This window comes from Heliconius melpomene, chromosome 19 (genome assembly GCF_056956725.1).
Source record: "Heliconius melpomene rosina isolate 202511_hmr_F chromosome 19, ASM5695672v1, whole genome shotgun sequence".
Lineage (NCBI taxonomy): Eukaryota > Metazoa > Arthropoda > Insecta > Lepidoptera > Nymphalidae > Heliconius > Heliconius melpomene.
Window position 1 is genome coordinate 13,951,516 of NC_140407.1, and position 27,778 is coordinate 13,979,293.

The window sequence follows — 27,778 nt, forward strand, 5'->3', positions numbered from 1 at the left end:
AAACAACACTAAAATTATATTATATTATATATTGCATTTTTCATATATTTTAAAACATTACGGCACGTTATCGTACTCTTCTGAATGCTGCACAAAAAAATATCTTGTAAGAAGGCAATACAGAAATCATTTCAGATTTGCTTTTAAATTTTATCTGTAGTCACTTAATATTGATTCAGAAATAATCAAATAAGTTGTATTTATTTGGTGTCAATGTATTATTATTCGGTATCCAGGAAATGTTCTAATGTAAAATAATAAGATGCCTTGAAGATATATACTTAGCTTAAATTATAAACCATTAAGATTTGGCTGTTTATTTGTGACAATTTTATATTGTAGTGTAGACAATTAAAATATCAAATTGATATTCCAATAATTTTGTGAAAATTATGGTGGAAAACGGAGCTTCCAGTGGAGGCAGTGAGAGTCCAAATGCTACCGGCGTGAGATCTGGTCTGTTAGAAACACTTGTACGTGGTGTGTGGTACAGAGTACATTGTTCATTAGAGGATGACTACCTAAGTGTTTGCTTAGATGATGGCTACGATGCCACTACCACCCTAAATGGAACTCTTAACAATAATAACGTGGAAACACCAAATAGTGACTTTACCGAAGTACCAGAAGCAATAGCTAATCAAAAACGCTTAGTTCAGGTTGTTAAATCAGACAATAATGGTTTGGGAATATCAATAAAGGGAGGGATAGAAAATAATATGCCAATTCTTATATCAAAAATATTCAAAGGTATGGCAGCTGACCTCACTGAACAGCTGTATGTTGGAGATGCTATACTCTCAGTTAATGGAGAAGATTTAAAAGATGCCACACATGAGGAAGCAGTGAAAGCTCTTAAAAGAGCAGGAAAAATGGTTCAGCTAGAAGGTATGTTATATTGATTTAAAGTTAAGGTAGAATATTTAATAATATAAACTAATGTAAATTCCTATTTTACTTATTTTCACTGTACCTCACATAATAGAGTAAATAGAGTTGTCATATAATAAAGTAGAGTAGGTAGATGAAACCTAACCTTGCTGTGCTGCTGTACCATGACCTCATCATGTACATACTTTATACATTATAATTGAATTAACCTACTAATTAGATGTGTTAAGTACAATCAAATGATTTAATTGACCATTCCTAAAGTTTGGTGTGTCAGTGAACATCAAATCTGTTTCAAAAATCTAGTACAATAAAATATAATTAATGGGTTTTCCTATATTTAATACTAGTGAGCCTAATGTGGCTTCACCTACTTAAACTTATTGTTATATTATAGCTAAATTATACAAAATTTTATAATTTACACAATTATAACCTATGTTAATCTGAGCCTATGCATGTTTCTGCAGCTGCTTGGGGCTAGATCACATAGTGTGACTGTAAACACGGCATTTTCCACTTGAGAAAATGAAATATTTAATGTTTCTATTTTCTAACATGCAATGCAATCGCCTGAAAGTGGCAGATGGAGTGTCTAAACACTAGATTCCCTCTGCTTTACCTGGTAAAGACTGAATACAGTGTAAAGCTAAAAATATCAATTTAAGAATGATATTCAGATACAGAGTATTTGGACTTCATGTCAAATAACTTTGTTGTTTAGTTTCTGCTCACACTGGGCATTGTGTCTTGAGTGAAACTCAATGCCACACTTTGTCTGCCAGAGTGAAGAAATAAAAAAAATATTAGGTCCCCCCCGTCTTGATATATAACCCTGTATATTGTATACATGTAATATATGTTTTATTTCCAGTGAAGTATCTCCGTGAAGTAACACCATATTTTCGTAAAGCGTCCATCATAAGTGAAGTGGGTTGGGAGTTGCAACGCGGGTATATGGTGGAGGCACCACCGTCACCTCCGTCGCCACGCCGCCGGCGAGCGGACACTAGATACATACCCCTCCTTATGGCGTGCGTTGCAAAGAATCTGCGGCATCATGATGCAGGTAAATTGAATTTACTTCATCTGTTTACGATATATTTTTTTTGATAATTTGATTATTATTACATTTCATACTTTGATTTACTTATATAATCTGTAGCAAATTTGAACAAACTGTGACTTATCTATTAACTTCCGTAGTTGGAAGTGTGAGGATATATTTGAACAGTGATATAGGTTTTTATCATCATGTAAAAGTAAATCACAAAGGGGGCCCCCTTTTGACGCAAGTGTGTCTCAGGTTCCCTCTGCCTATCTTCCTATATGCGAGATACACCGTGAAGCTAAAAAAAACATTTAAAATAATGTTCACAGAAGAGCGTACGATAGAAATCTATTCTCCCGACGGAGTCCACGCGTTGGCTCTACGCGCGCCGTGCAGCACGACAGCGGCGGGCTGGCACCGCGCGTTGCACGCGGCGGCGCGCCGCGCCGCCCGCGCCGCCCTCGCTCGCGCACGCCTTCGGCTCCGGCCTCTCATAGGCGATGTAAGATACGCAGGATGGCTTGCGAGGCGCCCGCCGCAGGATCATGTAAGTTTTTTTTTTGTAAGAGGGAGCCTAGTGTTAAGCCACTCCGTTGTCCACGCTTCGCCCAATTTTCGACCATTACTTTTTTTGTGTTTTTACCAGAGTGAGGAAATTAAAATAAATCATTCTGTCGAATGCGAATCGGATCCACAACTGCCGCGTTTACAGTCAAACACCGCTAAGTCACGACGGCCCTATATTTGATTTTTTACTTTAAAATGCTTTTCATTAGATTTGCTTAAATATTTTGTTTGGATACTTATCAGATGCGATGACAATATTATGTTTTCATGGCGTGAACCAGATAAAATATAGACTTATACAACTGGTTTTGTTGTTTATTGTGCATTTTGTTTTAATATGTATAGATTTTATTTGTGTATTAATTAAATTCAGTCAATATATTTGGCTTGATATGTATAAAATATAATCATTATTGTAATAGATGGGCGCTACTGGTGGATCTGATGACTCAGATGAAGCAGAAGGATGGCAGCCTACATTTGTGGCTATCACTGATCGTGAACTGAGGCTGTACGAGGCGGCGCCGTGGTCGGCGGAGGCGTGGTGCGCGCCCTCGGAGAGCTTCAGCCTGGCGGCCACGCGCCTCGCGTGGTGGCGGAGAGCGCGCGCAGCGGCGCTGGGCGTGCGCGCGGGCACTCCGGCTGGCTTGCGAGTGCGCGCGCTGCGGGCCGACACGCCGCACGACCTGGCGGCAGTGGCGGGCGCGCTGGTGGACGGCGCGCACCACGCCGTGCGTGCGCAGCCGGAGTTCTCGTTCCGCTGCCGCTATCGGGGCGGCGGCGCCCGCCTGGCGCTGGGCGCGGCCGGCGTGTGCGTGTGGGAGGCGGCGGGATCGCTAGGCCGCGGTGGCGCGCGCGCGCTTTACCGCCGCCCGCTGCATGCGCTGCGTGCCTCCGCTGACGATGACCGCGCCGCGCTGTGGCTGCACTTCGCTGATGATGACACGCTGGTAAGTGATGACTATAAGCAACGATTTTAGTTAAGACAACCATTTAACTAACAATGGACCTGTGTTTCTACATAAACGTTTTGCAAGATGGATTAATGAATATGTAATATTGTTAGAGTACCATCTAAAACTATAGTAATTTTTCAAATAAAATTACCTTGTGATCCAATAAATTATGTCATAAATTGTAGATGAAACACATATTATATATAATGACTTGGACAGAATACCTAGGAACCTAGTGTTCTGGCCTTCTAAATATCTCCATTCTCCATTAAGATTTCGTTCCACACTTTTATAAACATCAATGTTTAATCAATAAAAATATCTTACAGGAACTCGATATGGAAGGCAGTCCGAAACCCGCAGTGTTCATATTACACAACCTGCTATCAGCGCGGGTTCACGCGTTACCAGGTGAAGAAGCTTCGCAACCACTTTAACCCACTAAAACACCAACTTTTACTGAAGTTTTTTATTAAAGAATATGAAATAGTCAGTGCAAGAAGCCTAGGTTTGATTCTTTTTAATATCGTCGGTTTACAGTATAAATCTGCTGACATCTAATTGCGCAAATTATCAAGAAAGACAACAAAAGTCTTTAAAAATCTCAGAGTATTATATGTATATTATCAGAACGTGTTTACAATATCGAAAATTGTTTTATATGCTCTCTACCATATGAAATGAACTGAAAGTCGGTATTCTATTTTTTTGCACTTTGAATAAGTAAAAATGGAGGTACATGACGAAAAAAAGACAACTGATTGAATTGAATTGAATTGAATTCTTGATATATGGCGTTTCGAGAACAACTGATTTAGCAGGTTTATATTCTAAGCTGACAATATTTTTTTTTGACAGTTAGGTCTCGCTTGTGCTGACAGATGTCAAGACAAAAGTCAATTGATCATTTAACTATATTTTACTTTTATTATCATGCATTAAAAATAATTTGTAACAAAAAATGCTATCCACGATTATAATTTATATTGAAATAAGATGAAAATATACACGCCATATAAAATAATCGAAGATCGCTGATTCTGTCATAATAATAATTAATTATAACTATCGTCTCGGTTATGTTTCATTTCTTATTTTAATATGAAATGATAAATAAGTTTACAAAGTGAACTGATATGAATCTCCTGTATCGGAATGCGATCCGAATAATACAAAATAACATTTATTAATTATTGACAATTATGTTATGTATATTTTTTGATGTTTTTTTTGTTTATTTTGTTAATATTGTTATTTTTCTTTATTATAAGTAACTCCAGTACATTCCAGATCTGTGGTTTATTTTTTTAAGTATAATATATATCAATATTTTGTGTTTTCTCAACTGTACGTCGCAACTATGTATCCTGGACTCTTCCAAAGAACGAATCTCGATTTTTTTATTTAATTTTAAGCCAATAAAGAGTTGGATATTTTATTGATTATTACAATATATTTTTTTATATTTTATTCGTTGTATATAACTGTAGAGTAGTGTTTTTATAATCTGTGCATTCCCAGAATGTAGAATATGTTTGCTTTAATAATTGTAGGTAGTATTACATAATCGAATATTAAGGTTTTATCTACATAATATATTAATTCATTTATTGAGACTGTCGTGGGGCAGCAGCACATCGTCTGATTGTAAACACGACGGTTGTGGATTCGATTCTCACTCGTGGAAATGAATATTTTTATTTATCGACAAAACGTCAGCGGCGTTCAGCTCCTAGCTTCAACATGTAATGCCTCGAAAATTGGGTCGTGCTTGGGAACGCACTCGGAGTGTCTTAACACTAGATTCCCTCTGCCTTCCATGCTATGTGCTGGATGTAGCGTGAAGCTAATAATAAAATATGAATTCATTAGTAATGCTATATTAATATGGCATGTATGGTATTGAATCACGTGATTCTATTGAAAATTTTAATAATGTATGGTCTTATGCCCGTAGAGATATTATTTTTTGTATATTTTGATATGTAATGTATTGCGTGGTTTTTGTTAGGGTAGCTTTTAAGTGATTTGGATTATTTTGTACTACAAAGCTATACTTAAATGTAAGCTATGAATTAACTCACTCGTGTTGATCTTGTCTCTTGAATAGATAATATCTTATCTATTCAAGAGATTATTTATAGACATTGATAAATGTTCCTTCCATTGTTTAGTACTTTCTCTATCCGTTTTGGAAAGAAATGACAACATGCAATACAAATAAAGGAAAAAATCCGAATAATGGAAGTTAGTAGGGAAAACACATATAACTAACATATACTTAAAGCTTTGTAAGAGTTACTTTATGAAATAATTGTTGTTTTTTTTTTATTTCTAGATTGTTAGTTGTCAAATTCGGTCTAATTGTAAAAAATGTAATATTAATAATACAACTTTATTTTAAGACCGTTTTAAATCAAAATGTTATAAATAATATTTGTTGCGTTATTATAATCTGTATTTTTTTGTTTTCACTTTATTACATATTTGTTTAGTATAATAATAATTTAAAAAATTCAGTACATATTGTAATGACACCTAAAATGTATTACGGACATATTGCTTTTCTTTTGATGAATTGATTGACTCTGATTATAATGGGCTATTTAAATCCCATAATGTTTTTCAATATTTGTTCCTAGGTTTATATGTAGACTTTTTTTATACGAGTGTCTAGTTACCTTTTAGTGTGGGTAGTGCCACTATGAATATATGTTTATTTCCTTAGAAAGCAATATGGCTGGCTAAGTAAATCTTTATGTAACTTCTTCATCTAAATTTCCAATTCTTGTATTAGTTGAAATAAAAAAAAACATGTTGTTAAGATCAGTAAGTGAAGTAAGATTGTTCTTTTGGTTATATATTAACTTTCAGACATTTTTTTGTATATTGTAAGATTTATTCAATGTAGCACTACCGCACAAACAAACGATGGAAGCTTAGAAAGTGCTATCAATAGACTTATATATTGTAACTCTACTATTGAAATTTCCATATCAATAGTGAATATAGCGAAATTAATGTATCTCCTAAAGTATCGATAATCTTGTAATCTCTTAGCATTTCTATGGTAAATTTAATATTCCTCTGTATACTATTTACTATTGGTAATTTTTGTACTTGCGTATGTATGTTATAACTGATAATATGCTTCATATATTTGATTGCCTTGAATTATGGATTATGTAGACAGTGGTATGTCGATTGGACGGATTTCGTAATATACGGACTATTTGCAACTTAAATTTTCATAAAAGTTAGCAACATTACTAATATTGTTGAATAAGTGAACGTATCGATCGATTTTGTTTCATCTACTATTTTATTTACTGTACTTAAAAAAATTGAAATCTTTGTAATATGTATATTTTTCATGTAATGTAATGTTAATTACTTTACGCTATCATGGCGTAGTTTGAAAGTATATTCTATTAACTTGTCTATTGTCACACAAGTTATCGATTAGTTTATAAGACGCTTCATTAAATTATAATCATTAATTAACACAGATTATAATCATTAATAAATATAACCTGACACAATAAATCCAAAAATAAATACAATTACACCACTGAGTCGTATGGGTGTAGTAAAATTAAACAATATCCAAATATTCAGGGCAATCAAAATATCAGTGAAGCGTACCACCCCGCGTTATAAAACACACCTAACAAATTGTATAACGTCGTCACGGAATTGATATTAACGGTTATCATTGAGGTGGAGTCCGGTCAACAACATGCTGTATATTTATTTTAAGATATACCACACCATGAGCACCCTGAGCTCCTTGTTTTTACCATACTATGAGTTTTTTTTTTGAAGAGATAGTATGAACATTTCGTCTCAGTTAGAAAATAAAAGGTAGAAGGTAGGCAGGCAAGTTTTTTTAACATTTGATAATTGTAAAATTTTTATTTATCATCTTTAAATAGTATGAATTTATAAAACGTCGCCTTCCACCGATGTATGACTAAATCTTTCAAATTATGCAACGTAACAATATTTTCTTTATTCACGACTAGAGGACCCCGACGGGGCTACGCCTGCTTGAACTATAAGAATATTTTCGCGTCGGTCATACTCATACTATGCCGCGGTCATTTCGAATCAATGACATCTCCTTAATCATTTATTAGAATGTTATACAGTAAACTATAATTTCAATCTAGATAAAATGCTAAAAGTGACTCTTATATTTATTTTCATAAGGATGGATTTCAAAATGTGGCGGTAACGGTCGCATAGCGACGCGACGGTTGTTATTAACATGGCAGAATAAATCGCATGTCAAATTAGAAAGTACTCTAAAATATATTAGTATATATGTGTGTAATGTAATGTTATATAGCCTATAGAACTTCTGAAGAATGCAGCTTTCATACAAAACAAAAACAAAGTAAATCGGACCAGTAGATTCAGAGATCTTAGCGTTCAAACAAACAAACTCTTCCGCTTTATTATATTAGTATAGATTTTTGTTTTCCTTTTTTACTGTCAAATAGGTTTTACCATAGGTGTAAATCGAAAACAAAAATAAAATATTAAATAAGTATATAATACTGCTATCAGTATCAGCCAAAAATAATAAATCGGTTATCGGTATAAATCGGTTTAGGCCATACAAAAGATGCGCTGCGCTTGACGGCTACACTGTATGTATATGAGCACACAAATGTAAAGCTCAGTTTAGGCCTCGCGGACCCCAAAAATCCAACCTGTCTGTAAATAATTAAATTTTGTTGTAAGGAATTTATATGAAAATAAATAAACTGGAAACGGCATTCTGTATGAAGTGGCTGGTCAGTATAGACGAAGTCATAATAAACGAATTCCACAGTAATTGAAGTGTACTTGAATACGATGCAAGAATGTCTATTTAAATATGCGCTTTTACAATATTAAATTAATATGAACTTAAAATATTTTTTACGATCGTCCATTGTAAATTTAAAGAGGGTTTACTTTTTCGTTATTTTATCATATCTATATAAGCGAGATTTTTTAAAAGAGCATAACAGTCTTAAGTGTTATGTCACTCAATCCTCCTTAATGAACGGAATTTGATTATCTCGGTCTGACCTCAATTGGAACCTTGGCTGGTGTGTTTTATAACCCGAGGACTTCTATCTCTTTCCCCACTTTAGATATCTGATGGCACAACCAATGGTAGCAACTGCCTATTTCTGATATTTTTCTACGAATTTCTATATATGACAATTGAAGTTACTTTTTTTATTTTTTTATTATACTTTATTGACTAAGCAACAGCGAATTTTTTGATAGACAGTTCAATGCGCACACTCTTGTAATTCTCTTTCTATCACGGAATTTTCCTAAACCGCCTGATTACGTCAGATTTTACTAACGAGTATTTGTACATTTAGCTCTAGTTTCACATAAGTGAACTATAAAGTTACGGTTTTATTTTAAAATATAAAATTTATAATATGTATTCAATTACGGAAAACCTCGAAAGTGAATTTAAATCAAATTTAATTTAAAATCTTTATAATTAATTTTTGTTTGAAAGCTTACTTTTTATTTGAGTATATGAGTTCGTGTATTGAATTTTTGATATTACCTACTAATTTTGGTTGCTTTTTTATTGACGATAATGGCAGGACAGAAGGGAAAGGAGGGATGTATATTTTCGATTATTATGATGTTCAAGTCGCTTGAAAGATATTATAAGTATTCGATACATTTTGTTTAATTCTCATTTTATTAGACATTTACATTACATATTTTACACTTCTTTTGCCGAAGTTTTGGTAATTAATAACCCTATGTGCCGCCCTGTATATTTTTTTATATCGTTAATTATTTATTCGCTTTATACGAGCGACGTTGATTTTTTTTAAATGTGAAAAAGACTTTTTGGATTTTCCGTAGTTATTCTCAGTTGGTCGTTGATATTATTGTTCGACGACTAAAACTTTCATATCAGTCACATTACATTTAAGATTTAGGTCTCTCGAATCACGTGATTTTTTCTTTTTCTTTTATCATACGAATGCTTTGAGGCTGTTTGACAGGTTTGTTAGTTTATTGTTACGTATTATAGTATTTGTTATATTAGTATTTTAGGTTACTTATCGATACGGAGAATGTCACACTCACAACACTATTAATTTCTTATATTTATTTCTGAACGGTAAATTCAGTTTGCAATTGCTTATTTTAAAGAAAACTTTTGCTTATTTTAATGAATTGTGACACGACCTTTGTCGATATAACTATTTTGTAATCCATGTTATCATGTTAAGTGTGATCCATTGGTATGTGTGATATCATCGATATTTAGATCTGTCATTAATCATTAAACAACGAAGAAAATATGATGATTTTTCTTAGACTCCTTTAAAATGTAAGTAACTTAGTGATTTTTTAGGGTCCCATACATTAAAAGAGAAAAGTGGAACCTTTATAGGATCAATTTGTTGTCAGTCTGTAAAGACATTTATTTTAAGACCGCGTGTAGGTATCAAGTCTAAATTAATCTAAATATGAATTTTAATCTAAAATAAAAGGCACGGGAAATCGCGAGGAACGGTTGGGAAAAAATGATGTTGCTCTCCTACTCCAAACATGAACGAAGTCATTGCAAAAAACGAAAGAAAAGGAGAGGCAGGTTAAAAGAAAAATGTTTGGTGGTGTCGATCAAATGAAAATCTAGAAATGCTAGAAGCACCAGAAAATACACTGATTTATCGACGATGCCTGCATTATTGCAATTATCTGTTTTCGCGTTCCAAGCCAGAAGAGGGATTATTCTCTTTGGACTCATGCTTCCTATGCTGAGGTGTCAAAAAAACATATAGGTATTTGTGAATTGTGTTCTTATAATTTTTAAAACTCATTATGTTCTTGTAGTCAATGAATCTAGCGTAAACTAGACTGATTTTTTTGCGATAAATATGATTAGAAAAAAAAATACCCTGTAATATTGCCCGCATTTCCCTCATGTACAATAAAAGACAAGCTATATTTTGACAATATTTTGTAAAATAAATATATTTTCCAAGTTATTATTTATGCACCTATCGCATTTTGCAAGGTATTGAAAAATTTAAATTCACCTTATTAGAATTTGATAGCGTAAATGATACAATAGTCATTTAAATTTTATAAAATAATCGTCACCATAAGCGTGAATTATTGGTTCCAATATATTATATAGTGATAGAGATGTCTATGGGCTGTGCCAGTCAAATACAAGGGTCGAGAGGCGAGCGTCATGTGGAACAGCCTCCCGAGGGCTCTCTAAGCACTCTACATTCAAGCCGTGTCAATGTCAACGATGCACCCTAAACCAAACTATTACATGCCATTTTACGATGACTAGCCGCGTCCAATGCAGCCATTGTCTTGTCTCTTAGAATTTAAAAATATAAGATTTAAATGGCAAGTAGTTTTTGTTATAACTTATAATAACTCGATTGATTATAATAATATTTGAATAATATAGCGAGGCCATCGGCGTTGGGTTCTGCCACTCAACGCGCAATGCCTCCAGAATTCGGCAGAAAGTGGGGAACGGAGAGTTTTAACACTAGGTTTCCTCTACCTACCCTGCTGCGTGCGGGGATACAGCGTGAAGCTGATTTTAACAATAATTGATACATATCAAAGTTACAAGTTCCATGTTGGCAGTGTCAAAAAGAGAGTGTACTTGGGGTACCCGAAATGGGGGGGGGGGGGGGGGGGTTATGGGCGCAAGTATGCAAGGTACTTGATATTATATAGTTGATAGGTAATAAATTGAAGAGTTTTTTTTAATAAAAATAATTTTACATTTTTAAAATTCTCTATTTTGCTGCTTGGCAAGCAATAATTCGTATGCCAATGGAGAGTGAGAAAGGTTGGTTTGGCCATTCTCTCCGAAATTCTCTCTTTTCAGTAAAGCGTGAAACTAAAAAGAAACATTAATTTATTCATGAAGTTAAAGTAGTTAAATGCGGTACGGATTTGGATTTCGGTCCAGCAAAGTTAATTATTCTAAGTGCTGTGTGGAACCAGTCAAATATGTCTAAACTTAGCTGAAACTAGGCTTTGACTGGTGGTAGACAGCATTCGTTTTCAATTGATCGCCGCTTTGTCCTCACGGTCTGCCGGTTCATTTTAAACCGATAAATTTGCCCTACGTCGACCACTGCTACCATTAAATGATTACCGTGGACTAGAACAGCCATTCTATATATAATCGTGAGAAAGTGTAAATATTAATTTTCACGTCACTATAAAATAGTATAGAATTGTTTTCTGTTTGGTTAAAAATAGCTATCACCTTTCTAATTTGCTCTTAGCTTCACACTAGGTATATCCCGCACATAACAGTGGGCAGAGGGTGCCTAGGAACCTAGTGTTAAGACTTCATAACTTTAATATAAACATTTATTTTTTTAAAAAATAAGGTAAATATATGTATAAAGTAAATATATAATGTATGTATAGAGTATGTACATATGTTTTTATGTACCTATGCTATACCTATAATAAATAACAAAATTATATTTATGCAATGAATGCTTTTACTACTAGTTTTTATGAAAAAAATGTTGCCTATATATAGTAGCGTTATGTATACATTTAGTCTATACAACTCCATATAGAATCAAACAAACATACTTATACACTGATAACAACACATTCATTCGAGGTAGTCTTGGGGTCCGTGACGTAGCGGATAAGCTCCAAGAGCGTCGCCTGAGATGGTTTGGCCTAAGAACTATGTCGGATGCAAGTGCCTTGATATGTCAGTTCCTGGAGTGAGACCTTCCGGACGCCCAAGGAAGCGCTGGTTGGATGTCGTGATGCAGGACATGAGAGCCAATGGTCTAACCACCGAGGACGCAAAAGACCGTGCAAAGTGGAGTAGGTTGAGTAGGAGGGCAGACCCTGGCAATAGCCGGGATTAATGCCAGGAGGAAGAAGAAGAAACATATTACCCTCCTTTGCGTGGCGCAATCGGGTAAAAACAGCGACATAATTAAATGATACTGTTAATTGTTGTACTAAGCACTAGTACTTAATATTTAAGCGCTAAAACACAGTCTGTATTAACTCAATATACTCGTATGTTTGTGTCGTAAACTTAATATATTGGTCAATAACTCTACTGACGTTTAAGAAGGGTAATAATTTTCTTACCACGTTACAATTTTTGTAATATTTTCTCAGTTTATTTTTTAACATATTTGTTTTAACTTCCGCTATATTCATATATCAGCGTCCAATAAATTTCTAGGTTCCCTCTGCCTACCCTACCCTGCTTGCTATGTGTGAGATAAAGCGTGAAGATAAAAAAACCTATAAATTTAAATTCATACGGACAGAATAGTGGAAAATTGATATAAGTATATTATAAAAAAATATATACTTATTGACAATATAAGTGACCTTTGGTGGGCAACCTTTAATTCAATTAAACATAAAATATTTATTTTATTATAGAACACAAAAGAAAATGTATTTATTGCAACGTTTTCACCGTCGCCGTCGACGTTGCAAGGAGAGGAAAGGTGATTTACAAAATTGATCACTCAATTAAAGTTACAATCTGTATAGATTGCTGATTTTCCCATTTAATGATATTGAAATTCATTCGAAGATGGCGGAAATTTTGAATTAGATTTATTGATAAAACTTATTTGGATTTCCAATTGATTCTATTAAGAAAATGATTACTAACTTTGCTAGCGACCCGTTCGCGGCTTCGCCCGGTTGATAATTATTAATTTACTAATAAGCCAGGTCAGTCTACCGTCTCTTAGAAGGCCTATCTTATGTGGAAATACATAATAATTGAAATTAAATTCAATTTTCTCAATTTTCAACTACAATAAAACAGGTTAAGTGCGAGTCGGAAATTTCCATACTAATTTCCGGATTACTTATAAAAAATTGCCACTTTTGGGTCTTTTCCTTTATTTGTATTGTAAGTTCTTATTTCGTGCTTTGCAAGTAGTCCCACAGGAAGAATATACCCTACAGGTTTTGCAAAATTGATGAATAACTGGTCGTATCTTTTGATTGGTGAAACCTTAGACTTAAATATATGATATTCATTTCAGCTTGACGCGATCTCGAGATAAATGGTCTTGACAGGCAGAAAACAAAGTGACTCTATAAGGCTTCCGTTTTTACCTTTTTAAATACGGAACCTTAAGAAGTAATGTAAACATTTTGAGAATACAAAAAAATTCCAAGTTTTAAAAAACAGTAGGAATGATTGAAGTGCTGAAATAGAAAGAATTTTTTCCCACTAATTAAGTCACGAGCGTCACACAGCACTTTCCCGCTCGTTTCGTTCACAGGTAATCACGATTGGACGACATTAATTCAAAACTCGTGCCTCTCCGAGATTGCTGACGACCTCACTTGAGCACGTAGGATCAACAACGAGTCTTAATATATATAAAATGATCCATTAAAATATTAGAAACTGGGAAATGAGAGTGCTTCACGTTGTCTTTGAATTTTAGAAAGATGATGAAGAAGAGAGAGAGAGAGAGAGAGAGATGAAGAAGATTTTGAAAGAATTAGCGGTGATATTATAGAATTATACGAGTATATAGAGGCCAGTCGTCGCGCTGGCGTGTGTTATGTTGAAAATTCATAATTTGTATTAGTATTATTAGTAATATCTATTATATATTCATTTTCAATTAGGAATATTGCTAACCTTAATAATAGTTTGGTAAGTCTTTGTTATTACCGTTCTAGTTTGCTCGTAACGTCCCTCTAATCTTGCTTTGTATCTCAGATATATATATTACTGTACATAGTAATGGATCGTAATGAAATAAGAGCTCATTGTAGCGTAGGGAGGCAGTAGGTATCTGTCTGTGTATGTGACGGTTGTGAGTTCGGTCCTGACTAGGACATGGATCAAAATCATTTAATATAGACATAATTCAAATTGGTCAGCGAGGAGGCCAGCCTGGCGAAGGGGAGCAAGCGTGTAACGCGACAGGGTGACAGGTGTGAGTTCTATTCTCACTCGAGGAAATATTTTTTTAAGATTTTAATTTATGATAACGAGACAAAGCGCGACGTTGAATTTCGTCACTCAACATGCCTACAGAATTCAGTGGCAAATGGGGAACGGAAGTGTCTTCTCGGATATATTTATTTATTGATCGATGAATTACTTATAGGTCCCATCTGTTAATCCTAATACTCCTAATACACTAGGTTTCTAGGTTACTTTTACGGATTGCAGCTATAAAAAGCAGGTGGGGCTGCATGGGGCCCGCTACTGCTTTATTAAAATTATTTATAAAGTTATTTAAGTTTTCATTTTCCTCAACCTTCGGAATGCCATATTCAAAGAACAGAACAGACAGGGTTCCATTATTTTCTGAGGTACGGAACCTTAAAAATTAATTCACCAAAATCAATATGATTTAAAAAATATATTCAATTAAAAAAAAAATAGAAACTAAGTCGAACTGTGTTTGTATTCGAGCACAAATATTCTACGCCCAGAAATTGTGTACAATGGTAGAAGCAACTGCGTCGTATTTAAATTGGTAGCTTCTATTTGAGTTGGGGCACCTCGCACCTGGGCGCGGGGCTTAAGGAAAGGATGCTAAATAAATATTTTCCAAATGGAAAGGATAAAGGGCACGCCTCAACGATAAGTTTCTCGCAACGTGAGCAAGCAATACGGTTTGCGTAGGTGCAGACATTTTTAATTAAGCAATTTATTCTCATACGTTACGCGGTATTGACATAACTTGTTGTGTTAATTACTTTTCCATACTTTATTAAGGAACATTTTTGAATTTTATCATTTATTATTATAATGTCGTGATGACTAATGATTATTTTCGAATTGTTTTTTACATATAATATAATAATCATAATCAATAATCAGGTTAAAGCTGCACCCCATAAACAGCAGGGTAGGGAGAACGTAATGATAAGACACTTTGGTCCCCACTTTCGAATTTTCGAGGCATTGCGTGTTGAGAGGCGGTACTCAACGCCGGGTTTTGCCGTGATGCCAGAAATGAAAATATTAAGAAATAATAATTAATTACCTCGAATAAATCGAATACACAACCGTAGCGTTTACTGTCATCCTTTGTACCAATATAATATATATTGTTTTGTTACTTAATATAGTGAGAGTGGTCATAAAAAAAGTCAACAAAAATAAATTTAAAAAATATTTTAAACAATAATAAAATAGATATTTTAATTTCGCCTTTTAGCTACAATAGAGAGAATGGTCACACTCGACTCTTACTGACATAAAATGCATTCTAGAACGCTTGTTAAACGTAAAATTGCCTTTACAACAATATTCTTTACTTTGCGTTTTAAATTTTTGCCGCAATTGTGAAAAATAGAAGAAAGTCTTTTAGCTCTAATTAGCTTTTAGATTTCGCGGAGATCTGCTCTCGAATGCCCAGAGTTCCGCATAAATAGGACAAAGAACTGGGTCCTTCGGCCATTATATTAAAATGGAATTATTTATTTTTATGAATAAAAAAAAATAAAGATTGATTATCATTTTCATATTATCTTCATTTCTAATACCTAGAAGACAGAGTGCGGCGTTGTGTTCTGTGAGTCAACGCAGTGATTCGAATTCGAGATTGGCGGAATGCAAATATTTCAACATTAGTGACTATTATTAATTATTAATTTTGCAGCAAATCAATTAATAAATATATATTTTTTTGTGCGTCACGCGGTATCTCGCCTAGGATGGTATTTGTTACCTGGGAACCCAGTTCTCAGTTCAGTTAAGATGTTCCTCGAGTTCCTCCTCGAGTGGGAATCGAACCCACGCCTGTGGCGTTTAGAGTCACATTTAAATTAACCTTTTGCATTCCGTTTTTTAAGTTTCAATATAAAATTTATTAATATGTAAGTTGGTAAGGCATATTAAATAGTAAGTAGAATTGTACTCAGCAAATTTTAGTAAGCTCGAGCGTCTGTTTAAGTTTTAAATCTTCAAGTTATTAGCCAAGTTTACCGCATTCATTATTATTAATATATAATGTTCGCAGCCGGTTTCTGTTATAATATTTTTATATATTCATCAGGGACTATATCTGTTTTTATAGTACTTAGGTACCTACTATAAAGCTCTGAGTAAGCCCTATTGTAAAGGATAAATTTGTTCTTGAAATACAAAATATTTTTTAAAATTCCTTTGTTTCTCATATTACTTTAAAATTATGTAATAACGAAAATGTGAATAAAAGTATATAAACTATATACTTTTATTAAAATAAATTAAAAAATAGCTAATTAAATTTAATTGTACATTTGAATTACGTATTTTCTATTATATTATTAAATAAAATAATTAATAAAGAAATGGGAAAAGTAAGATATTAATAGCTTGGCAAAGGAAATCTGTTTCCCCCGAATTCTCGAGACGGAACTCTTGGGAGTTATTAAAAATTATTTACTTATGTTATTGTTAATTAAATTTAATGGTTCTTTTTATTCACGGCCATCTAAATCATTTTGACATAATATTGCGATATACAACTCCTAATGTCACTTCCGTGGATTTTATTTATGACTGTAAAACCTAAAATCTCATTCCGTCCCGTCACCGTTACGTTGGAGAGCAACCAAAAAAGCAAATTTTCTGTTTCGGATTACTCATACATTCACATTCTTCGGGGGGTTCAATAGATTCGGCTGCGCTTTGACTGTCTGGTCATTCACTCAGTAACGTAAGGCTTATATATTATAAATATATGTTTATAATAAATAGATTATTTATATTAAATATAAATATTAATGTGGAAACAATCCGATTCCACTTTCCGCCGAAATCTGAAAGCATTACGTGTTGAATGGCGTAACTCAACGCCACCTTTTACCTAGGCGCAAGAGCGAAGAAATGGAAATATCAATTTAAATAAATATTTAATTTCACCGAGTGGTGATCGAACCCGCGACCAGTCGTGTTTACAGTCACACTTTGTGCCCCTGCGCCACGACTGGCCTCTGGACTCTGACTCTGACTGACATTGTTATTTGTAATTAACCCAACTCTACCACCAAACCATCGTGCCCCCCACTCCCACTAGTGTACAAGATTAATAAATCCTGTTCCCCGCGTGCTTATCTGCGACCGTTCATCTCGTAAGTAATATTTCCACAGAGATTATTTTTCACTCCTGGCAGCAAGTTTTAATGTCTTTTGAAATAAAATTAAGTCACACTGACTGCTTCCGCTTTACTCATTAAAATTATAAGAAGATTCTAAGCTTTGTCCGTACAAGTTTCAGTTTCATCATTTTATATTTCGTGCATAGTTTATGATTTTATATTTTTGCAATATTTTATGTTTTTTAACTAAAATTAGTAGATGTTTTTGGCGAAGAATCACAAATATGAATGTATAGAAATGCATATATCTTTTTTTGTAAGCTCTTACACAATCATACATACATATTATATTGATTCAATATTATTTTTTTCATTTTTTTACGTAAAAAAATCTAATCAACTTTCGGGGTACAGCGTGAAGCTAAGAAACACTTCTTAGATAATTAACATATTGGTATCCATATAAGTAATGATTAAAAACTATATGTTATACTCCCAAAACACATAATATGATTCTAAAGGTGTATAATGCTACATTTAGAGATACGAGTATAATGGTTTGTGAAATAAATCCTTTCCTGCAAACCTAAGTAATCAGATAAAAAGCAGTTTGTGCTAGATTTCAGATAATAAAGAAGTTGTTCAATTAGTAGTGTCCCTTGTTCTTGCTCAATCCTGACGTGAACCAATTAATTTACAGAATTACGAAAATACCTACTTAGCGTTCATTTGATAATAATTAATTACAGAATTAAATAAGAAGAAGGCGATTAGTAGCACGTGGACACAAAGTGCGACAGGTTGTAGGTTCGATTCTCATTCGAGGAAATTAAATATTTAATATGTACATTTCTTTCGCTCTGGTGTCGAGGTAAAGTGCGGCGTTGGATTCCGCACTCAACCCGTATGTATGCGTAGGAACGGAGTGTCTTAACACTAGGTTCCCTCTGGCTACCCAGCCGTGTGCGGGATACAGCGTGATGTTATAAAAGTAAGAAGAATATTAATTTACCGAATTACGAAAATACCTGCGTTCACTTGATATCCTTATTTTTATATGTTTACTAGTAAGATCATATTTATTTGACCTATAATGACTTTGTCTCCTGCTCGTTTCGTTCGCCAACCCACGTTCGCTTCGCTCAAAAAAAAGATCTTTGAAGGACAGCAATATAAATATATTTTTCCCCCAAAGAAAACTATGTATTTGTATGTTTGTCTGTGGCATCGTAGCCGCCAAATGGATGAACTAATTCCGACTTTTTGTTTGAAAGATTACATAATCGAGACTGTTCTTAGTCGTGGTTTAAGAAAATATGATTGAGGATTATCAGTTTGTTCTTGAACATTGACGGAGAAGCGGAAAATGGAGGCCTTAAGCTTAACGCTATGTTTTTTCTGCCTACCCGCTATATGTGTAGAAGCATTGATCAAATGAAAGTACTTAATTGCCCCAGTGGGAATCGAACCGACAACCGTCGCGTTTACATTCAGACATTTCTACTCCTATACTAAATTAATTTCAATATTGTTTTAATATAGTCTTCTCGCATAATATATGTACTATATATAAGCAATTACATGTACTATTTGTATGCGCATAATATATGTACTATATATATTTATGTATATTATATATTTAAGCCCTATCTTGTATCCGTAGTGTCGTGACAGGAGGCTTTGCGGCACAAATCTTGGAGGTTTTCCCCCATCTTACCGCCTAGACGTTGTTACGAAGACAAACGTGAATAGGCCTAACTAACTAAATACACGCGTCCAAATTTACTAATAGCTTAAAACGTTTTGTCCCCGTGAAACAAAGGCATGTAATGTGTTTAATATATTATTTGTTTATGCTGTTTCGATACGTCAGCTTCACGTTGTATCACGCACACAGCAGGGTAGGCAGAGAAAACCCAGTGATAAAACACTCCGTTCCCCGCATTCTGCCGAATTCTGGAGGTATTGCATGTTGAGTGACAGAACTCAACGCCGCGCTTTGCCTCGGCACCAGAGCGAAGAGATGGAAATATATTATAAATATTTTACTTCCTCGAGTGGGGATCGAACCCACAACCAGTACCGCCACGCTTCAATCCGCTAAATAATACTGAATAAATATTTAAAAGCAAGACATTAAACCTAGTTTATATTCACAAAGTGTCTTATTCTGTAATGTTTTTCTATAAATACAAGTTAAAGCACCAAATAAACGTACATTACCAACAGAACATATTACAGGACATAAAAATAAAAGATAATAAAAGTATATTTCTACTTGAAAAGCTGTAAAACGAATATTTTGTACTCTAATAGACAATTTTGCTTGAGAATAATATGTTGCAGTACTTTTAGCGGGCCGCTGTGCTTGTTACCGTAGGAGGAGTACTTTCGTGGCTACTTGCAAGCGCTGCTCTCAGGATTTCCGAAAAAAGAGCATATAGGGAAATGTATATAATGTTAGTTGTTATGAAAAATGTTTAGGTTTAGGGAAAAAATTCTATGACAAAAGATTTTAGAGTGATGTATAATAGAACTAACATACGTGTATATGTATAATTTTTTGCATTTTTGGCTGTTTGTTTGTCTGTTCGTGCACGTACATCTTCTGAACTACTGGACGGATTTGATTGAAGCGTTTTTTTAGGTAGCAACACGCAATGTGGAGCATGGACTGCGATACATATATTATAAAAACTAAAACATATAATATTGTTAGCGTACTCGTGTAAAAGAGGGTAGATGGTGAAAAAGATTATAAAATCTGTGGAAAAGTGTCAAACGGGGACAGTTGCTTGTAGCTGATGGTCTTGGAAGGTATCTAGTGTGTAGTGTTGTTATTGAGTGATACATGTTACTTATTGTAATTACGTGGAACCTCTGTCCGAGTACGTTAGAAACATATAAACGGTATGTGTTTTTATCGTGTTTTTTTTTAAAAACGCTCACCGCTTCCGATTTCTAACAATATTTATAATTTAAATAATGTCATAAGTTGTCTTTTCATTTACCGCATTATAAAAATATATGTATTTTACACAGAAAGCTTACAGCGCTCTATCCCACAGACGACGTGCTATATCGTGACAGGAGGCTTTGCGGCAAAAATCTCAAAGTTTACTCCGTCGTACCAACTAGACGTTGTTACCAAGGCAAATACGAGCAATCCTCGCAGAGTACACACGCTTTATCTCAATTTACTTAAAAATATTGTTTGGTTTCCTTGTAGCGTTTTGTAGAATATCGACTTCTGCACTCTATTTTATAGTAACTATTACAATACTCTTATTTTAGCTTCACGGTGTATCTCGCACGCTGCAGGATAGACTGAGGGAATCGGGAAAACTAGTGTTAAGGCGCTCCATTCGTATATATACATGCGGGATAAAGTGAGAAAAATAAGTTCGTGAGGATGTAATTTAAAAAAAAAATCAGTTTCACGCTGAATCCCGCACACAGAAAAGTCGGCAGAGGGAACCTAATGTTAAGACACTCCGTTCTCCACTCTCTGCCGAATTCTAGAGGCATTGCTTGCTGATATAAACTTACTTACATACTCCCAACATTATTTTAAATGTTTGAATTCTAGATATGAAGCCAGAATATATTGAAATTTATGAGGGGCTTCCCGGCGAACATATGAATGCTGGCTTCGCTCCTGACGTGTCTTAAGATGCAACGAACAATCACATAGGATCAATGTAAGTTAAACAACGAGCTACTTAGAATTTCACGTTAATATTGAAGATATAAGATTATACGTTATCTTAACTTATAAGCGTGTTATATATTCTTTATACGTATGTACATACGTATATGTGTGCGTAATAATATTAATAAGTAATTAATGGAGCCATATAAAAAAAAATAATCATAATTTTTTTAAAAAATATATAATCCAGTGATAAGATTCATTTCATCAAATATTAATATTTTAATTATTAAAATGTTCAATTTTCTTATGATGTTATAACGTAAAATTATTGTCCGTAAATCGACTTTAAATACAACCAGTTTATTTTGTAGAATACTGCCTCATACATGACTTAAGATAACGAATCTATACAATAAAATACTCTATGTACTCTTATTATAATCATTGGAACTGCACTTACTTTGATGTCAAAAGCACTTGCTTTGAGTCCAAATGAGACCAAGACGGAGTGGTAAGAGATGCAGGAGGAGATATTAGTGACCTATGAAAATATAAAGTCGATGATACTGCAAGAAAGTCACTCACAAAGCATGTGGATCCCCCGGAGGGCATGTATGAAGAGGTGGATGACGAGGTGAAGTGAGTGGACAGGTATTCAAAGATCGTAGCGTTTGCCAATCCATTCGGCTAGGCATAAAGCATGAAGTTAAAATAATAATAACCATTACTTACACACACATAAAATAGATAGTAAAATTATTAAATTCTTTTTTCTATACAAAGTTTGTGTTGTTTTCTTTATTAAAACATTAATTAATTTAGATTTTTTAACTTCAATCTAGTAGCACCTAGTGTTAAGACACTCCGTTTTACGCTTTCTGTCTAATTTTCAAGATGTTGTTGAGTGGTGGAACTCAACGGCGCGCATTGTCTTGTTATCAAAGGAAATAAATAATTCTCCTGAGTAGAAATCGAACCTGTAACCGTCATGTGTACAGCCAGACACTGTGACGCCGGGCGACGACGGTTTCTAATATTTTCATGTTCTAAAATTATTTATCCTTGAAATTTCTTTTTCTTTTTCTTACAGAAAACAATGTAAATGCATTAAATTGTTTTCGATAAGGTTAAATAATAAATAGAGTATTAGAGATGAAATTGTCTAAAGAAGTCAGTGTATTCTATTTATTTGAAATTTCTATACCTATTATGGAAAGAACAATTTCACGGGTCTTAAGCTAAGATGATAAGATTTAGCTAGTGTTCAGACAACGACCTACATTGTATTAGATACTGTAAGATTACACTCTACGTACAGCTAAAACATAATACTTTTATAAGTATATATATTTGTGAAAAATATTATTTTCTTATATTCTGGTACATTTTTTTAGATTCTATGTATCTGTATCATATTTGAGAAATTACGTGTTAAAGGGGTAGTCACCGATATGGTTTGTCTGTTCGGAGAAATCAAAAGAATCGAACCCAAGACTTTTTACAAATATTATTTAAAAATATATATTTTTACTAATTGCGGTGTGGTAGCGCAGTGGTAACATACATCATTGCACGCGGTAGTTTAATGTTTATATTCAGAAATATATTTGTTTCTTTGTTCTGATATAAGCAGCTATTTGTTAGGTAGTTCTATATAAAATCTTTAACAAGGAAATACAGAAAAGTAAACTGAAAGGCAATTGTAACTATATTAGAATGTCAATTCAGGCATCAGGCATTTGACAGCTTTTACGTAGCTAGCTAGGGATCAGCCAGATTCCTGGCGCGAAGACGCGAAGTGTACGCAACAAGTTTCTTTCCATACGAGTATACATGGATAGACAATGGTTGTACAATTGTAGATTAGAGTTCTGCCACTGAACACGCAATGTCTCGAAAATTCGATGGGCAACGAAGTATTTGGGCACCAGGTTCCCTTTGCCTTCTCTGCTATTTGTAGGATACAGGGTGAAGCTAAAAAAATATTAACATTGTTTTAATATTGGTACTTGGTAAGAAGATATGTTTATTTATTTTGTTAAAACACAAATAGAGTAAGTAGATAATAAAGAAATCGAATTAAATTTCTTAAATAAGTTTTTTTTTTAGTTCCACGCCTCAGTACCACGACAATGATACTATGAGTTAATACTGGGGCAATAGAACCTCAATTTAGAACTTTAAACATATTTTGTATTTTCCAATCTCACAAGACATGATGCGGTTTTAATTTAACAAAAAGATAGGCGGAAAGTTGACAATAGCGTGTGCACATTGTGAGATTTTTTAATAAATTAAAAAATAATAAAAATGTAACGAAACAATTTTTTTTCGTTTGCCTAGTTACTTGCTTTATAACCATATCATATTAGAAGCAAATGTTACGTAAATTAAAGAATTTCATATAATTTAAAATATCAATTTAAAAATGAATAGTATAATTTTTAAACTAAAATAAACAAATGTGAAGTTTAAGGAGATTGTTATTGGTATTGTAAAAATTCATTTGAGGTACTATTTGTACAAGAATATTCAAAATCGAAAATACTGAAGTAAAGAAATCAATCCTTTCAACATTACTCTGAACACGTTCTGATAATGTTTAGTAAATAAGATTTTTTATTATTTTCTGAATAACTTATCAAGCTTAAACATATTTTTTATGTATCAATAAAATTTAAATCGAAGTATTAAAATAAAATTTGAAAGCGGATTTCGAATTTACTTCAAAATAATATTTATAAAAATGTATTAGATAAATATATACAGGGTGTCCCAGGAGTCAACGATAAAACGAAACCAGGTGATAGACCAAGTCATGACAGTTCTGAGAAAAATATAAAAAAAAATCTTTGTCATGTATTTTTCATATTATATTGATTTTAAAAAATATCGGAAAAACCGACACCCTGTGATGGTTTTTGAAGTTCCAGGACTACAAATATTACTCTTTCTTCATTTTTTTTTCTGTAATGTAATCATGAGTAACCCTTCTGTGAATTACAGTTTAAGATTGAAATATACCTGCATCAGTTTTCAATAAAATGTGGTGTTTTTGCCAAACATTAAATTCAAAATATTTACTACACCTAACTTTAACCGGCTATACTGTAAAAAAAATGTACTACATTGTTTTTGCAAGTAGCTTTAAAAGTTGGCGCATTTAATCTGGATTCCGAAATGGTACAATACTTGCTGGATTACTTCTTTGTTGAAGAGAGAAAAATCGAAATACACGATAATCGGGATGACGTTCAGCGTTTTGGTATCTTTTCCGATACATTCTAGCTGCAGCATTAGCATTACATAACCACTCTCCATGAATAAAATGTATATTGGCAATGTGTCAAAGACCGATTATATGGCCTGCGAGATCGCGGACTCGAGCACTATCCTTATAGGTCCTGGGTCAGCCCCTAAGTCGAAAAAGTTCAGGTATCTTAGATCCGTCAGCCACGAGTCTGGAAGCATCGATCACGATCTCCATGGTCGGATAAGCGTTGCCTGACCTAAGTGGCGGGAGCTCACTGGTGTGGTCTGTGATCGCAGGATACCATCCAAACGTTTTCCGACTTAGGGGCTGGCCCAGGACTTATAAGGATAGTGCTCGAGTCTGGGCTCTCGCAGGCCACATACTCGGTCTTTGACACATTGCCAATATGCATTTCATTCATGGAGAATGGTTATGTAACGCTAATGCTGCAGCTAGAATGTATCGGAAAAGATACCAAAACGTTGAACGTCATCCCGATTATAGTGTATTTAGATTTTTCTCTCTTCAACAAAGAAATAATCCAGCAAGTGTCGTATCATTTCGGAATCCAGATTAAATGCGCCAACTTTTAAAGTTACTTGCAAAAACAGTGTAGTACATTTTTTTTATAGTACAGTCGGTTAAAGTTGAGTGTAGTAAATATTTTGAATTTAACGTTTGGCAAAAACACGATATTTTATTCAAAACTGATGCAGGTATCTTTCAATCTTAAACTGTAATTTACAGAAGGGTTACTCATGATTACATTACAGAAAAAAAAATGAAGAAAGAGTAATATTTGTAGTCCTGGGACTTGAAAAACCATCACAGGGTGTCGGTTTTTCCGATATTTTTTAAAATCAATATAATATGAAAAATACATGACAAAGATTTTTTTTTATATTTTTCTCATAACTGTCATGACTTGGTCTATCACCTGGTTTCGTTTTATCGTTGACTCCTGGGACACCCTGTATATTATTTTAAAGTCAGCGCAGGAGCTGCGTGCGGCGGTAAGCGTGCGGCTGTAAACAAGACAGGTTGTGGGTTCATTTCCTCGTTCTTGTAATGCTACTTAACAAGCAAGTCTCCAAGATCATTTGGAAACGGGTGTCTTAATACTAGGTTCCCAGGTTCCTTTGTCTACCCCATTGCTGTGGGCAATACAGCGTGAAGTTAAAAAAAATGAAGAAACTTCATAAGATTGAGGAAAGGGGAAAAATCGCCTTTGAGTTTGTTGGCACATACGAGTCACGAATGAAGAAAAATGTTCAGGCTTAAGCCTTCCACTCGGCGGTTGTAAATAGAGATTTATTAAAACAGGACGCCGAAAACGCGCTACGACGCCTTATTCTTACATTTACATGCTCCCTGTTATTACGCGGGTTTCATTATTTTAAGGTAGTTGGCGTCAAGGTTTCTGTTTATGATTATTTTGTATAATGTATGGGAGGAACAAAAAGTCGATTATTTTTTAATATAATATCATATTTGTTTAATCAAAGTATGAATTGTTATCTATGCACTTTGTCATCTCATAGATCCCTTTACTAAAAAACCATCCGGACGCTCATGCCAGGACGTCATTCTAAATCCAATATGGCGGACCATCTAAGATGGCGGAACAGTTATTATTTGTGTAATATGAGAAGCAACGTTGGGCTTGTACAGTATACAAAATGCAAAGTGGTACTATCGACCACGTCGTTATCTACATATGCTCATAGCTCTTTGCTTCTGGTCAAGCATACGTGGCCTTAAGTAGGATAAAATTATTAGAAGGTCTCCTTGTTGAAGAGCTGGACTGTTCGAAATTAACCAGCAAACGACCTTGCAATGATGATGCGTTGAATGAGATGAACAGACTGAAAAAACAGTTAGGTTTTAGCACACGTTTTAACTAAGAGTCAAAATATGTGGGAAAATACGTTTCTACGATATTGCACTTTTATTTAGACACTTAACAAATATGCGATGGTGACTAATAAAATAATTACATTTTCAGATTTCCTAAAAGTACTTATATAAGATAACTTCTTTCGTTACAAATTAAAAAGGCAAAACTTAATTTTATGTAAATTGTATGAAGCCTCTCAAGGGTCGACGACACGCAGGTTTCTTTGTCAGTATTTAAAAGAACTGAGGCAGAATAAAATGTGTAAACATCGACATTTATTTGACCCTCACGAAGCCATAGTTTCTAATTATGATTGAATAGCGCTTTCGTTATTACTTTTTAAATTAACGCTAACGTAATTTTTTTATAATTTGTTTTTAATATCTAGTATTCAAATGTCCTCTCCTTAATCTTTTTTTTTTTAATTACAGTAAGTTATTCATTACAAAGTAATATATATATAATACTTATATATATCGGCCTTAACTTACCAGTATTTCTACGAGCGAATTTAGTATTATTATTAAAGTATTATCCAGAAATATTTCAAATAAGCAAATAACTTTTTCATATTTGGCTTTCTTTATTAAAAAGTTTAACATAGTCGAATTTATTTACACTCCATATGTACGGAGAGGTTTTTTCAACTATTTACTTCCTAGTATAAATAATAATTATACAATACTTCAATTTTTTTGTTGCAGTGGCCAACCAAATTTTATTTTAAATTTTTTAATTAATTTTATTTTAATTTCTCTGATAGTACTTACATGAATGCACAGGAAAACTGTCAGGTTTTATAGAATGACGAAGGTCTCGCCACCACCAGCTCTTGTTGTATAACCTTTTTTCAATTTGATTGCAGGCTTTAGCCATACACATAAGAATGTTTAAGTGTATATTATAAGTGTACGTGTCAAATTCATGATAGTGTTTGTAGGTAGTACAAAAAAGTTGTATAGTCAATACTTTAGACTTTAGATTTAAAAAAAAACACAACAGCATTCTGAACTCCACTATATAAACTAAAACTGTACCAAGTTTCATTCTTCTCCATTCGCGTAATTTTCGTAAAAACGGATATACAGTTTTTTCTTCACATATTAATATATAGATAAATATGGAACAGTATCAATAGCATTTTTTATGTAAAGTTAGAAGAAAAGCATTTCTACATATATTCTTCTACAACAAACACTTGGGACGTTTTTCCCGTCCATCTTTATGGAATAGTTTGGTAAAACTCACGGATATATTCAGGTTATCGTCCCGGGAATACCCGGGATATGTTAATTTACAACCAATGTAAATAGACCCAGTAATTTATGTCGCTAAAACACTCTCCGGAATTCCTAGGGACGCCGAAAGTGTAGATACGTGCTCACTGTAATCCAGACCACTTCAAACTATAATATAT

At 33.8% G+C, this 27,778-nt stretch overlaps 1 protein-coding gene across 1 annotated transcript; it reads left to right on the forward strand.

Moving 5' to 3' along the window:
* The first annotated feature begins 151 nt into the window (after positions 1-151).
* Syn1 (Syntrophin-like 1) lies at positions 152-9,804 on the forward strand. Its single transcript, XM_085202943.1, has 5 exons — positions 152-888; positions 1,766-1,960; positions 2,272-2,489; positions 2,932-3,459; positions 3,795-9,804. The coding sequence occupies exons 1-5, from the start codon at positions 393-395 to the stop codon at positions 3,900-3,902; spliced, it is 1,545 nt and encodes a 514-aa protein (XP_085059069.1). The 5' UTR covers positions 152-392; the 3' UTR covers positions 3,903-9,804.
* Positions 9,805-27,778: the final 17,974 nt, after the last annotated feature.

Bases quoted from the DNA above. Each gene is read 5' to 3' on its own strand.
- Syn1 (XM_085202943.1), top strand. From the start codon at position 393: ATGGTGGAAAACGGAGCTTCCAGTGGAGGCAGTGAGAGTCCAAATGCT. The intron at 889-1,765 runs GTATGTTATATT...TTTTATTTCCAG, and splicing joins AAAAATGGTTCAGCTAGAAG to TGAAGTATCTCCGTGAAGTA. The intron at 3,460-3,794 runs GTAAGTGATGAC...AATATCTTACAG, and splicing joins TCGCTGATGATGACACGCTG to GAACTCGATATGGAAGGCAG.